The 16391-nt window shown below is 41.8% G+C and overlaps 2 protein-coding genes across 2 annotated transcripts; both read left to right on the forward strand.

Moving 5' to 3' along the window:
• Positions 1–10773: 10773 nt before the first annotated feature.
• On the forward strand, positions 10774–11449 carry LOC108073662 (uncharacterized). Its single transcript, XM_017165387.3, has one exon. The coding sequence runs from the start codon at positions 10779–10781 to the stop codon at positions 11229–11231; it is 453 nt and encodes a 150-aa protein (XP_017020876.1). The 5' UTR covers positions 10774–10778; the 3' UTR covers positions 11232–11449.
• Positions 11450–11526: 77 nt separating this feature from the next.
• LOC108073690 (uncharacterized) lies at positions 11527–12638 on the forward strand. Its single transcript, XM_017165422.3, has one exon. The coding sequence runs from the start codon at positions 11608–11610 to the stop codon at positions 12043–12045; it is 438 nt and encodes a 145-aa protein (XP_017020911.1). The 5' UTR covers positions 11527–11607; the 3' UTR covers positions 12046–12638.
• The last annotated feature ends 3753 nt before the right edge of the window (positions 12639–16391 follow it).

Below are 16391 nucleotides of genomic sequence, written 5' to 3' on the forward strand. Positions count from 1 at the left end.
AGAAAGTGCGAAGGCAGGGCGGCGGGTAGGGGGGAAGCGGAGGCGAGGACCCTTTTTAATATTTATGAACACAACCGATTCTCTAATTATAATTAGGAATTGAAAAGTTAGCACAAAGCACGGCAACGCAACAAAAGTTTGTGTGCACTGAATCATAATTAAAGGGGGGACTCGCTGCCCTCCCACTCAGAGCAAAAGGGGGTTGTTGTTCCTGCTCGGCAGCAAATGGCGCTCTCAATCGCAGTTTAATGGCGGCCCTCGAGTTCCGCTTAAAGATACTGCTGCCACTTGGAGTATCTGTGAGTATCTGGAAGTATCTTTAACTCAGCTTGGTTATTCCGGACGTGATGCTCCGCCGGAGCCACTCACGTTCGAGTCGCTGCTGGACCGTGTCGCCAGGATTTCGGGAGCTCAGCCTACGCACAAAATATTGACACGATTTAATATCTTGTTTGTTACGTTTTACGCCGGCTGCAAACCCATTCCCATTTGAATATCCCTAATCCCGCTTCCTGCTGTCCTTTTTCTTCTAATTACCCAACAACTCAGGGGCGTAATGGAGCAGCTCGTGGCGCGATTTGCTCTACGTCACGCTTCAATTTCACCCAAAAATTGAAAAAATCACCGAGGAAATTCTAATTTGCCCCACGTCTATTTGTGGCAGAGCGATCGTATTTCAGATGAAACAATTGAGCGAAGGCGAGGGCGTGAAATTGATGCCAATTATCGGACGGCGGCGGCAGCTTCTTAATTTTTATCCAGCTTCAGAGTCACACTGAGAGGAAAAGTGATGATAAAAGTTGATTAAACTTGATTATTTATGAATAGAAAATAAAATTGGAGAGGATTTCAATAAAAATCATGACGTGATCCTACGGCGAAATTTCTGCTTCCCAAAAGTTAATTGCCTTGTTTTCTATAAAATATATCAATTAATAATCGTTTCACATGATATATAGGTAATATCTCACACAAATTAATCACTTGATTATGCATTCCAGATGCATATGAAGTGGGTTTTCCTCCAGTGTCGGGTTGTCATCTCTTGCGGCGGAACCTGCCATCCCGCCGGAATCCACTCCACTTGATCAGCGTCTTCTCCGGATGATGGGCAGATTACGAGGGCGCTTCTATTAATAGCGGACATCGGGAGCAAACGAACCCATAAGTCAAATCGAACCGAGAACAGGGTCGGGAGTCGGGCAGTCCAGGGATAGGAGGCGGCGTCTGGTCCCCCCGTTCCGCCGGCTGTCTCCGTCTTTGTCCGCTCTGTTTTTTAGGGCTTAAGGGGCTTAGCCAGCTCGACAAATGGAGCGGCGGAATTCGCTCCCGGTTTCGTGTCCCGTGCTGGAGCACTGTTTTATGTTTTAGCTGCAACTGCCTGCATGCTGCATGCGGCATGCGGCGTGCAACATGCAACGTGGGCTTAAGTGGGCTTAACTCGCTGCAGCATTTTATTTTTGGCCTGCCATCCAGCCTGCCTGCCTGCATTTTCGAAGCATTTCCCTCGCCTCGGCCAGTTCATAATTCCCGCATCGACTGCAGTTGATTTTCCTCTGGTATTCCTTCCGATTTTCCCTTAATTTGGTCTCAAGTTCAGGCGGGTTTTCCCCCGTCACTCTCGCTTTTCTCCATTCGCGCCATTAAGTTAATGCTGCAAATGTCCTTGCCGCGACTCCTTCCTGCGCTTGGGCCGCCTCTAGCCGAAATTAAAGTGTTTCTTCGCGACATTTACATACGGCATTTAGCAAACATATGGCTGCGAGTAACTTCATTTATTTCAAGGCATCCCCGGCCACCCCGTGGCACAGCCCTGGGCGCAATATCCATAAAATGCGCAGATAACCATAAGTCCTGTTTAAGTCGCATGTTCTGCGGCCATCGGGGCAGGGGAGAGTGAGCACTGGCAAAATACGGTGGCGGATTGGTAGTTCTTATGGGGTTTTAAAATATTATAAATTAATTGTTTACTTATATTCTTTATTTTAAATAGAAGTATGCTTAAACGTATATATCTTAAGTATTAAGTTAGTGCAATACTTTGGAATATATTTTTTGTATTTCTGTTTAATTTTGGCAGACATCTAAAAGTACATTAGAAATTCAAGGCAATCCTTCTTCCCATTTCCGTTCAAACATTTTCTTTCACTGTACGTATGTGACTGGGGTCCATCCTTCCCCAGGACCCCCATTGCCTGCCCCTCTTCCTCCTCCTCGCCGTGCCGGTTCATCTACATAGCAATAAAATAAAAGGCGCTGGGCGCTTCTCCTTCTGCGGATGCTGCTGGCAAAGCATTAACCTAATTTTATATACATTTAATTTTATTTTATTTAATTTTAACACACACACACAGCAGCAACGGAGGGTCGCTGGAGAAAATGGGAATATATCGAATTTTCCACGGGGGTGGAAAAATCTGTATCAGGGATATGTGTTGGACAAACTTGATTATCCTGCGACCAGTGTCAAGTGCATTTCGCGAGAGGAGCAGATTTCTATGGATTTTTCCAACTGAAACTTCCCTTCCAGATCCCGTTTTTGCCGCTTTCCCGCTGGCCCAAACCGCCAAACCCCTCGACAATTTGTGCGACGCTTGTGCGCATATTTCATAACTTTTCGCATAAGCTGCCCCAAGATAAATGTGCACAGAATCTACACACAAATCGAAAGCTGCATGGCAACAGCAGCTAAAAAACAACAAACAGAAACACACAAAAGGGGTACACTGTAAAAAGAAACGGGGTAAAGGTGATCTTATTTAGTAAATGTTTAGAGGTAATTATAGTTAGAATTTTGAGTAATTATTGTTTTTTTCGAATTAAATTTGATCTTCTTGGCTTACTTATGATATTTTTATACCCTTGCAGGGTATTATAATTTCAGTCAGAAGTTTGCAACGCAGTGAAGGAGACGTTTCCGACCCATTAAACCACATATATTCTTGATCAGCATTAACATGCGAATCTTTCTAGACATGTCCGGAAGAAATCGATTTTTTAGCCATTTTTGCAAAATTTTATAAGGGGTTACATCATTAAAATTTTTGATTTTGATAAAAAATTTAATTTTCAAAATTAAATGAAGTATGCAGATTTATTAACTGTAGAAAGTCTTGCACAGAACAGTTTTCCGATTTAAAATTAATGCTCTTTTGGCCGAGTTATGATATTTTTAATTTAAAAAAATCAAGAAGTTTTTTAATATAAAAAATCCGATTTTATAATACAAAATAATCATTTCCGACCCCATAAACCATATATATTCTTGATCAGCATCAACAGGGGAATCTTTCTAGACATGTCCGGAAGAAATCGATTTTTTGGCCATTTTTGCGAAATTTGATAAGGGGTAACATCATTAAAATTAGCAAAAATGGCCAAAAATTTTGATTTCTTAAAATTTTAAATTTGGTTTGCAGTTTTTTTAAATTAATAAAAACTAACACAAAACTGCTTTCCGAATCGAAATTAATGCATTTTTGGCTTAGTTATGATATATTTTAATTGTTACCTGCAAGGGTATACAAACTTTGGCTGGCCAAAGTTAGCTTTCTTTCTTGTTAAACTATGATTTTTCAAAAAGATTGTTGTCGATGGTTAGCTTCCTTTCTTGTTAGTCAGCATTGATGTTTATATATCTAGGTATTTTTTATATATATTATTTTTATATATTTATTATATTTATTTCTTTATGTGTAACTCCACAGTGAGGAAACGAGAAAAGCGGGCCAACGGGCCTTGGAAAAGTGTAGCCAATTTAGAAGCGATTTTTGAATAACTCGACTTGCGAGAATTGTTCGTGCGCCGTTTAGACTTTCTGAACAAGATTTATACAGCAAATGTGTTAACTTGTACATCATTTGATGGAGTTACAGGCCTCCTCCCATTTGATCCCTTTTCCCCCTACCGTTTTTCCTTATTTTTTGTGTGTTTCTCTGCAGACACAAGTTTTTTCGGCCAAGCTTTTTTATTTATGGCAATTGGATTTGTGAGTTATGTTTTTTGTATCTGCCGGACGGACGAGGGGATCTGCAAAACTTTGGCCCCGAGGCGTGTGCATTCGAGAAATCTAATTTAAATGGAGTCTGCCGAGTTTAATGGCGGCGCATTATGTCCGCTTTGGTCAGTTTTATTGTTTTCTTGGTGGTCTTGGTGGCTTTGTGATGAATTTGCATCTAAATCGAATGGTCTCCCGGTCGGTCGGATGGTTGGTCCATTAAAAGGAGTAAGGGAATTCCTGTGGTCGCATTGCATTAGCATAATCGAGGGACTCTGGGGATCAGCTATGTGGCTTATACATATATAGATTCCCACTGGTCCGTATTCAATTTAATTTTAAATATTTTTCTGCATTCCTTTCGCTGGCCAATGGAGATTCATAACCTGGCCGGCTTAAGGCGAGTGTCTCGCTGTTTGTGAATTTCGAATGGAAACTAGCAGCGGTCTCCTGGGCATCCATTTTCCAGCTACCATTTCCCAACTACGTTTTCCCATTTTCCCATATTGTAAAGGACTGTGCCATCTACGAGTAACTTTTACATTTAAATTTTCATTAAGTATTCTGCATACGCATAAATAAGCTTGGAACGTGCTCGAAAGCACACAGCTGAATGCAGCACATACACAGGTTGCAGGGATATGCAAAAGGATGTGCATCCTGTGGGCCGAGCTGACACAACAATCCCTTTGTTGTCCCGCCCACAAAAAACGAGGGGCATGCAGATGCAGATTTTCGGGTGGCGATGCTGGTGGTGGCCCCCAAACAAAAACATGAAAAGTTTGCAAAAATAAATTTATATTATGTTCATAAATTCATAGAGCCGCTGGCACAGCCAGAGCCAGCAGAAAGGACTTTGGGCGGCCCATTACACACACACACAGACACAGAGGCGGACACACACTCACACTAACATGCTTGCAGGGCATGTCCTGGCCGTTTTTGATATGCAAATTTCAACAGTTTTGCCTCCTCCGGCTGCGTCAACACCGAAAATAACAGCCAATCAACTGTGGCAGGACACGGCCAGGATGGTTGGGATGGCCAGGATGGTTGGTCTGCCTAGAGCAAGCGGGGAGCCGGGACCAGCACAGGATGTAGGCCTGGTCATGGCGTAACTCGCAGCAATCCTTTCAACATGCCGGCCTGCGCCACTCACCTCTCCAGCCAGCACTCCTCTCGTCCTGCGGAGGCCATTAAAATCATCACACACCTTGGACAAAGGGTTGAATGTGGCGGCGGGATGGGAAGGAGCAACGAGGAGGAGCAGGCAGGAACAGGGCTGTGGCATGTTTGCTGTTTGCAACGTCCACACAAGGATAAACGAGTTGAAGTGGCCATTTACCACGACAAGGGGAATACCTTAACATGAAATTTGTTGCAGAAATTGAGAATAAATTGAATAATTTAAATATTATATATTTTATTTAGTAATATATATTAAATTTATTTCTTTATAATTCATACATTTCTTATATATTTATTTCCAGTTAACGTCCCAAACTATATATTATAGCCATGATGATCGCAGGTCAAAAGTGCGACCAATGACAACAGCAAGGATGCCATCGATGGTCCTGCTCCTGCTACCCCCGCCTCCTGCCGCCCCTTTACACTCTCCCCACACCCCTTCCCGAAGTGTCGACAATGTTGCTTCGAAAATATTGCCACCGCAGCAGCAGCAGCACATTTTATGTTTGTTGTAGCCCGGCTGTAGCTCCGCTCTGGCTGCTGCGTGCATTTATAAATTATGCTGAACATGTAAAGTGCCATTTTGAATATGAAATTTGATGCTTTTTTAAGCTAGGCAGCCTGACCAGAAGCACCAAAGGCGCAGAGCACACCGTCCATCCTCCGGGCCTGGAAAATAATGGTGGGGCTAAATGTTGGGAAACGGGCGGACATCCTTTGTTGACTCGGCCATATTTTATGAGGGAGTCGGGCACTGTTTTCTCATATTTTAATTACTTGCAGAATGCATTGGCCTTTGTGGCCAGTGGACATTTTTTCCATCTAATTTGGCTCCATCCGTGCCGATATATCAGGGGCTCCCCCATTTGTACTCATTTGCGGAGGGGTTCGGGGTCCAAGCTGCAGCTAATGGTGAGTCATGGCTGCAATTGCGCTTAAGCCAAATTGCATTTTGGCCTACTCCCCGCCACCACCACTCGTGCTGACCAGAAAAAACGCAAACAAAAAAAAATTCGAGAAAAGGTCAGAAAATCAATCGGCCCAAAAGCGGCCCGGCCAAGGCAACTAATTCATTTAAATCTAGCAAAATCTGAGAAAATCCCTGGCAACGACCTTCGGGATTTTAAGAGATTTCACGAATGTCAACCGAACGCTTCAGCGCCAAAAGCGAAAGCATCTCGCCGGAGATGGGAGCGGACAGCCGGACGGCCGGACATGGAGGGAAATGCGGACGGAGACCCCCGGCCTTTCCCTTTTCCCCGCAAAAGTCCCGTCCTGGCCACGTTAAGCTAAGCAAGCAAATCACCCGGCCGGCCGCGCAACCCGTGTGAGCTTTTGGCTAAAATAGTTGGCAACACCACATTAAACAATGCTGACACACAGGCAACCATACAGGCAGAAAAAAAAATACTTTTAAAAACACTTAAATTATAATAAAAGATATTAATTTGATACATTTATAAATAGGAAACTAGCAATGAGTTTTTTGACTTTAAAATATATCTTTTTGACTTTATTTCATGTTAAATTCATAAAAATTTTTGGAAATATAATATTCTAAATATTTAAGGATTCAATTTACTGTAATAAAAAAATCAAATTTATATTTTTACAAAGTATTTTCTTTTATTTTTATTCTAATTACTAAAGTAACTTATGTGATTGCATGGCAATTTCCAAAAAAACATCCCATATTCCCACAGTTTTGGTCTAGCCATTAATCGATAATATCTGTCTTTTGTTATACAAAATATATATTAAAATAAAGTAACACTTTTCTTACTCTGTACAAATAGAAAGAGACAAACAAGGAAGACACAGAGAGTGAGAGAGGACCCATAGCCGTTGTGCGTGCGTGAGAAAATGAGGCAACAGCAAAAGTCGCAGAACTTTAGCAATTTGAAGCTAATATGTTGACAATCTAGCCATGGCAGAGCAGAAGAGAAAGCAGACGCGGACGAGGACGAGGACGAGGTCCTTCGCCCAGTGGCACCATCTATGGTTATGTGTATTTAAGTCACTGCCAAAGCCGCGAGAGGAGAACTAGAGGCGGGGACAAAAAGGAGCAGCAGCGTTTGTGATGAGATCCACTAGCCAGGACTGGCTGAGAACCAGACAATGTGTCCAAAAGGATAAAGAATTGATACAGGACTATAGTCTTGTATATAATATAGTGATATAATTAGGGTTTAATAATCTTTTGAAGACTATTCGTTTTACAATTTACAAATTAGTTAGACCTTAAACTTGCCGCGAAACTTTTATGTTTTGTAAGAAGGTTAGCATAAAAATTGTACAGATTTATTTACCATTTCATTACTATGAAATAACTTAATTTTTATAAACTAAAACTGATATTTCTTGCTCACCTCTAGCCTCCTAAATTTTATTGACAAATTTCGGGGTCCGTATGCGTGCTGGTTGTTGGTTCTTCTTACTACTCGTCTCGTATGAGTAACACAAAGCTCCCGAGGATGAGGCGGAAGAATGCGAATGTTGAGGGGCGTGGCTGAATGAGGAATCCGGGGACAACTCGTAAAAAGTGGATTTTACTGCTTAACTCGGGCACATCAAATGAAACAAATGGAAAACGCACACAACGAGCAGAAAACCCAGAGAAAATCGAGACGTGGAATGGGAACGAGAAACACGAGCTTTCCATATAAATTCACTGCATATTCGCTGCCTTTTTTCTGCATAAATAAAATAAAATGCAATATTTTCCGCTGCATTTCCGATGCCGGCGCTGCTGTCTGCACAAATCCCTTGCACAAAAGTCAGCAATCAAAACAGATTAAAATATGATTTGACAGCTCCGAAAACAAATATAAATGCACGAATGCGATCCTGCGCTAGCGATTCCCTTGAAAGTTTCAGCCTCAGCCGATTTCCGTTGGCATTTCGATATTGTTTCCATATTTAACTAGAGCCCCCCGTCAGGGCTTCGGATATATCAGATATATCTTCCTGGAAGCGTAAGCCTCGATTGTGCGATTGCCGCGTGTGCCTGGCATTTTTATCAAAGCGCCGCTGCCGCCTGATGCTCGATGCCTGATGCCTATTAAAAATTTAAATCAATTTTCAATATGGATTCCATGCATCCGAATCGCATATCTTTGGCTGACACTTTTGTTTTATTATTACAATACCCAGCCCAGGCTCACATCCATTTGCGAGTTAAGTTCATATGTCAGTGCTATCTTGAAAATGGATGGCGAAATTCGCGGCTTTTCCCGCTTTATGTTTTATGCCGCCAGCCAATGGGCCTGCACACCTGAACCCGGCAGCAGGTTATTGCAATTATCAGTTAATAAGGGCCGTGGCTAAGCGACTAACTGACTAAGTGACCCCAGATACACCCAGATTTGTGCAATTAGCCGGCCACAGCCTGCATGCATACACCCATCGTTTGCAGCTCACTGAGTGCGTAAGTCGCCAAAGCCCGAAATGCCGGGCAATAATTAAATTATCATTAACGATGGTGGTTTAGCACGGTCCCTTGAACAGCAATTAACAGGGGCGTTGGCAAAAAGGGGGGAGAATGTTGGAGGAATATTAGACAAACTCAAATTTTTGCTTTACTTCAGAGACTTGTTATATGTTTACAATTTTGAGCTGAGAGTGACGTACTTTGTATTGCAATATTTATTCAGAGGTCACTCGGGAGCCTTAAATCTGAGATTGTGTTTGTCCAAATCCCAGAGGAATAGTCTTTGAGGAAGCCTACTCTCACTACATATATCGAGATAAAGCCGACTGGCTCGATCGGAAAAAATACACTTGAATGAGCTAAGCGACATTGTAACACTGCTACTGATCATGGGGATCAGCAAGGGAGTGGCAAAACCAGATTAATCAGAAGATTCCTCTACATATTCCTCATTAGAAGCCATAATTTGAAGAACTTTGATAATCATCTTGGATATTTTAATCACAAAATCTTTGCTGGTGACAACCCTCAGACTCAATTAGTTGAACTACAGCCTTTGTGGACCAAGTCCTTCAATAATAATAATTTCTTAAATATATTGAAATATTCAGATTTTATTTTAAAACATCAAAACAAATATTAATTAAATTTTGAAATACAAATAAAATTATTTAAATATTTTCTGAACCGTTTAACTAATGTAAATAAAAAAGAACGCTATATTTGTTGGATATTCTCAATAAATATTTATTTAATATTTTTATTTCATACAAATTTACCTACTAAAATTTATATAATAAAAATCTCGCATTATTCCCCTGTTTCTTCCCATAGAAAACCCCCGTCGAATGTTTGGCCAACTCATTCCCTAAAAATGCAAAAGTCCCGCCGCAAATCACAGATTTGTGCACTCTGGACTAACAAATTGGTAAAATTGGGAAAATATGAAAGCTAAAACCGAAATGCCGCTAAATGGGCTCGAAATGTAATTGCATTTGCATTCGCAGCGAGCACAACTGTACCCGGGAGCCCAAGTGAGGCTGTGTTCGCTGTGCAAATCCACGCAAAATACCAAAATTCCTGCCGGGTTGGACCCAAATCGGAGTGGAGCGGGCTGAAGTGTGCTTAAATTCTCATTAGACGCATTAGTGGCGCTGACCAGCCGCCCCCCTGATGCACCTGACCATGCCCAAAATTCAATAATAATAATTGATTGCTTATTACAAACGCTCTGCATATGTGTCTCAAATTTATTGTGGGCAGCGGGGGAGGGGGGGAAGGGGTTGCCGGGGACATTTGCTAATATTTACGCATTAGCTATGCACACCCCTAAGCCACCCTGTAAATGTAGTGGGTGTAGTGAGTGCACCTGACCAACCACCGACCCGAAAGAGACGGAAGTCGTCATTAAAGTTTAATGTTTTCATTTCGGTTTTGTGCACGCAACAATTTTAATTATTAACTTTATAATTATGCAAAATCACGAATTACATTAGAATCACTTTGTTATGCCGATTTGGTTTACAGTCTCTTTGAACGAGTTCGAGTGAATTTTGAATTATTTCGAATAGATGATGATGTGGCACTTCCAATCAGGACTTGGATCCTCTACTCTCCTTCCTCTTTGTTTCTCCGCATTGTTGCCACAATTATTAAGCCCTGCGGAGTTTAATAATTAACTGAAAGCCATATCCTGCACGATAAAGTTGCTGCTAAATGCAATTAACTTTATTTACAAAGTCGTTTGATAGGGATAAAAGGTTACCTCTAGGAAAGTAATTCATTTTTAAAACATTTCTAATATAAAATATTACAAAATAATATTACGATTATTCTTTATATCTCATATGTAATTATAGAAATATTCAAGTAAATATTGATATTTTAAGTTTTATTTTACATAAAGAATTGTTTTTAATGGGTATTCATATTGTATATACTACCAAAACAATTTATTGTTTTGACTTAAGCTCAAAATAAACTTGAGCAAAATAAAACTATATAAGAGAGGTCACTCGAGAGTTTTAAATTAAAGATTGTGTTTTCTTAAATCCCAGAGGAACCGTTCTGGGAAAGTCCCAATCTCGAGTCCCGATAAGTTTCCCCTATAAAGCCAACTGCCCCGATCGAAACCGCTTCAGTTGAAAAAAGTAAAGCGCTATGAAAACTTCGAGTATCCACATCGCACTGCTCCTGATCACCACGTTTAGCCAGGGAATGGCTAAAAGTCAAAGTCCCTCAACGGCGAGTGTCGTGCAAGATTTTCCCACCAACATACTAATCATTATCTGTGTGCTCCTGATGACCTTCCTCTGGCTGGGATGTACCTATTTCATAGCCAGTCGTCACCAGAAGGCGGTGGAGTATCTCCAAAACCAATTGGATGAACTATGGCTCCTGCAGGCCAAGCCCTCCGTCTGGCCACATGCTCCATTCATTCCAAATCCGCGGGGGGAGAATCCGCCAGAGTACATACCGCCAAAGAATCCAGAGGAACAGCAGCAAGAAGACAAAGAGGCCATGGAACGGGCCAAAGTGGCCAGGGCCTTTCTGGAAGCCAGAAAAAAGGATAAGTGTGGGAAGAATAATGACAGTGAATCAAGCGAGTTTTAATTTTTATATTTTAAGTAATCCTAAGCTGAAAGATATTTAAAAAACTACGTCAAACTATGCTGTGACTTACAAATTTTAAACCGAAATCCAAATTTTTTTGTGGAATAAATGTTAATAGTTTCTGGAAAACTATATCATGTCTAGCACTATAAGTATAACAATTTCTTAGACTTATCAAGGCTTTAAAAATTGTTTACTTTACGTTTAATTCTTATAATAAAATGTATGTACAATGTCCAAGAAATTTGTAAGAAATAAAATTACTTAAATTTAAAACGCTTCGAATTTCACCCAGTACCCCTTGACTTAGCCTTAACTCTGGTGTGAAATTTCCAAATTGATTTCGGGATATGCATGGTATTCGTGTCGTTAGTCGATGGTGGAGTTAGTCAACGATATGTTGGCCAATCTGATAGCCGCATGCCTGCTGGCTCAGCTGCTTCTTGTGCCCGTAGAGGCTTCTACTTCTACTTCAGTGAACTGCTCCAATCCCTTGACCCATGTGACCGCCTGCGGACGCTTCAGTGCCAACGGATGCTGCGCAAAGGGATGCATCCGGAATGCGAGAGGCAGGTGTGCCCCGGAACAGTGCACCGACAGTTGGAGCCCCTGGCTAACGCGACCCGTGACCATGAGCTGCTACTTTCACTGGTTCCTGGTGATCTTTGCCGGGATCATTACCTTGGTGATGACATTCCTGGTGTTGTGCAACGTGGGCTTTGAGGTGAGGCGTTACCTGCGGCATCGGAGGCACCAGCGTTTCAGACCCTTCCGGGACCTAAGCGGCATCTCCATAGGATCCACTCAGTGCTAGGACACGTGTGGGCTTCCGATGCGAGAGATGGGAGCTGGAAGATGGGAAGTGCCTGAGGGATTTGCCATAATCTGCAATACATTAGCGGCAGCTTTGCTCTGGCTTCCAATTCAATTCTTTGGGTATCTCGGGCCAAAGCCATGTAAATTACGATTCGCCACCTCGGAAATCCTATTAGTAGTTAAAACCTGATTAGGAAATACTTGCGGCTGGTTTGGGTACGGATTGGGCTCATGGCGGCGGGCTCTCTCGAGCAAATAATAATAAATGGCTCACATGCGAAATGCTTTGTGGATATGTCCCCTCCGGGGTGACAACTCCAGTCGAAGGTGGCGCTCCCGTCCGGAGCGAGTCAAAGGTGCAATAACCCAAGCGAACGGGGCACATAAAACTAAATGGCTGCGGGTCCCCAGCCAAACCCCTCCATCCTCTCAAGAGCGAGCCAACCTCAGTGGCCATTGCGGTGCAGATAACACACGTTGGAATACAGTCGGCGGCACACGGATAGTTCATGCGGTGTGGATTTATTTAAAGGAAATCTATTTTTAACTGATTGATAAAATCATAAAATTAAAAATTGTGTTTAACTTTCACTGAATTTTAATAATTATAAAAAACAAGAAGACATCTTTGCTATTTTAAATATAGAATCACGGTCACTATGAATCCATTTTAAACACCTTTCCTAGGCATATACTTTCTATTCTTTAAACATGATTTATTCAATGATAATCTCAGGTTAGAAATGTTCAAAATTTCTTGATTTATTTGTGCATCCATGGCTGTGTATGCATATATATATGTATATATTTTTTTGGTATAGCAGAAAGTCGGCGAGGCGTGCAGCCAAAGCTAAACGCGCTGCCAACCGCGCAGAAAATGAAATGGAAAATATGGCTGGAGGGAAAAAGGGAAAATAAAAAGGAAATAAACGAGCCAAAAAGAAAAGCTTTGCGAAAAGGTCGTCCTCTTTCCATGTGTGCGTGTGTGTGTGTGTGGGTTCCCGGGCAGCAGATTTAGAGGTTGCTTATGTGTGATTTAGTACAGCATGCGCGAATATGGCGGCGATAATTCTTTAAAAATTGGAAATTGTTTTCCAATCGATTTCGCATTTAGCCAAAAAGCACTCAACACAAAGACATGGCAGCCGAGAGCATCAGAGTGGGATGGTGAAAAATAGAGCGAGGCGACGCCAGTCGAGTGTCTTTTATAAACTTGTGTGTAGAGTGGCCCACACACATACAAAGCAGAGATAGCCACCCACCCGGTGGTTGTGTGTATTTATATTTTATAAAAATGTATGAAAAATACAATATTTCGTTATTTTTCACCTGGCTGCAGCTTTGAAAAGGATTTGGCAGCTGAAATCATGGATTTGGATTTGGCTCCGGCTTTGGCATTGGCTTTCTCTGTAGTTTGTTTATTTCCCTGGCTTGTCAAGTGAAAAGCGTTTTCAGGGTATAAAGGGAACGGGCCAAACGAAAGGGTTTTTGGTTCAACCAAAAACATATAAGCAATTAAATTTGATCACTTGTGGAGTCACTAGAAAAAATATGTACAGAAAGGATTAAGCTTGGGTGAATTTATTAAGTGAGATTTGGTATTTTTTAGATTTTTATTTAGGATTATATTTACCATTTTTGAAGTGAAATCGGTCTTTCTTTAAGTTACATACAATAAATACAACTTAAGATAGTAATAATTATAATTTATAAAAATATTTAATAAACTTAAACTTTATAAGAAGTTTCTTAGCATTTAATGTATTATTTCTGTACAGTTTTATATAAATTTGATATTTAAGAAAATTACCCCGAATTACAGATCAATTGCCTTACTATTTTTTCTCTCTGCACAAACACACACAGGACTCACAGGACGAATCAAGGCTGTTTGACTCCTTTTAACCACATCAACCGCCCATCCTCATTCATCCAAGTTTATATAAAAGCGATTCTCATTTCTTGATGCTCAAAGGCAGCCGAAACATTTTGGGTGTGTGTGCGTGGCGTACAATGGGCACAAAAGGTTAGATACACACACCAACACACACCCACTCCTGAAATGGCAAGGGGCGTGCTTGGGTTTCCCTTTTGGGGTGGACCCAAAAGTGGGGTTGGGCGATTCGTGACATATTTTATTTGCACAATGACAATACGAGTTGCTCGAAAGGAAAGCACACAGAGAGAGAGAGAGTGGAAGGAGTCGACACCCGCAACCCGCCATTACACAAACACACCCTCGTCCTGTAACCCACACCAGGACACAATTACACAGCTACCGAGGAGACACACACAGTAGCGCACAAAGTAGTAAAATAAGTGCAAAGGATAATGCGAATTGAAATGACAAAACCCGGAATAATCATTGGCTCCACACTCTCAAGGAGGGGGTACTTTCGTTGGTGAAACTCCGAATGGGGTTTCCAGAGGAAAAGGGCAAACCTTTTAGCGTTTTGCCGCCGGCTTTCGCCGCCACTTCTTTAGCATTTTATCAACACCAAGACTGCTCTATAAAAAGTTAGTATCGCGCAGATAAAACAAAGCAAAGAGTCACAAAAAGCCAGTATAAATGCGAAATTACTAGAATGTTTTAGAGAAACAAAGAGAAGGCCTTTAATAATGACTACCAACTTTGGTTGCAGTAAAATGTATATTTATTAATTAACCAAAAAGTTAATTGTACATAAAATACATTAGAATCAGGAAAACTCATTAAGTAGAATCTAAAAATCAAACTGTCAGATAAATAACTATATTTTGTCTGTCTTTAAACACCGGACAAAGTCAACCCCCATTAAGACAACCTAAGGAATGGCTTCCCGTTCTTCCCCCCAGCTTTTATTTATGCCTTTTAAGTAAATTAAAATTTACTCATTTTGTTGCCAAGTCCGAGGATTGCCACACACCCACGGGCAGAGGGCAGGCATCAAATCGCGCGCATGACAATATTGTCAATTTTATTTGCCGCCATTTTTATTGCAATCCGGCTGGCTGGCCTGTCCCCTTCTGGTCGGCGGCATCCTATAATTTTGAGCTCCTTGGGCGCCGTTCTATTCCTTCTATTCCCGGTGCCATGGCTCGTAAAATATTTTTATTTATTTTTTATTTACCCAGAGCTCTGCCATGCATGACCCCAATATGAAGGAGTCCCGGGTTTGGGTTCCGGAGTCCTGGTTCGGGGGCCACTGCAATTGGTCCTGCAAGCCTCGCAACATCTCCTTTTGGCCTGTTTTTAATGTGCGCCATTTTATTTGCCACAAAACCGACACACGGCGCCATTAAAAAGCCATAAGCGTTGAGCCTTCAGCTTCTGTTGGCCGCTTGGTTCTGAAGCTTTTGCCTCCATTTTCCTTTTGGCCGGACTCGCGCTTAGGCGTTATTAGAATTTCCCTCACTGACCTTGTTTGTGGGCCATAAACCGTTCGCTGCAGCGGCAAAACATTTTGATTACAATTTTTATGATTTTCAGGTCAGGTCAGAATTTGGCATCATAAAATGGCCAACAAGTAAATTTGAAATAAATAAATAAAGGCCAGTCAAATATGAGATGTGTTTTATGGGCGGCCATAAACGGGGCCACTAACAGCTGGGACGAGGGCATTCATTGTTATTATCTTCATTTTTGGGCAATTATTCAGATTTTCCTCACTGAATACTTCATCCCCGTTTAATGAGGCTTAAAGCTTGTGCTGCAGCTCAGCGCCCTGGAATTGAATTTTAAATGGCCAAGTCCAAGGACTCATTAAGCCAAGAACCCTTTGCCTAAGCAGGTGCCATAGATCCTTCACCATAGAATAGCTCCAGTGAAAGTCAGGGATGCTTCTGGGGGGGAAGCCAGGCCAGAACCCGAACCCAAACTGTGCCTGGGCAGATAAGAGTGTCGAAGATTTATTGCCAACGCAATGAGTTAAGAAAGACAAGTACCTAAGGGAAAAATCCAGCAGCCAAGACGATGATGACGATGATTACGATGACGGGTTGGTATGTAGCAAAAAAGCAAAGAACCGGGGCCAACAATAATAATGATGGAGCTGCCGCATACTGACAAAGTAAATGATGGGGAATCATCCGCCGGAATGGGGGGCCAAACTAGAGGAGCAGAAACTTGACTGGTTCTCTGATTGTCTCTACATAAGAATGAAATGAGGGGGTTGGACTCCAAGGGTTGGGGACAACATCAGCAGCAGTAGCAGCAGCAGCAGGCAAATAATGGCTGACAGCATGCGTCGTGTCTTAAGACAGTTTCAAGATGGCGCTTCTCCTGCGCGGGAAACCGGGCAACTCTCAGAGATGCGAGGTCGCGAAAAGGTCCTGAAATACACTTTAAGAAAAGGTTATATTAGA

Source organism: Drosophila kikkawai, chromosome 3R (assembly GCF_030179895.1).
Source record: "Drosophila kikkawai strain 14028-0561.14 chromosome 3R, DkikHiC1v2, whole genome shotgun sequence".
NCBI classification, from domain to species: domain Eukaryota; kingdom Metazoa; phylum Arthropoda; class Insecta; order Diptera; family Drosophilidae; genus Drosophila; species Drosophila kikkawai.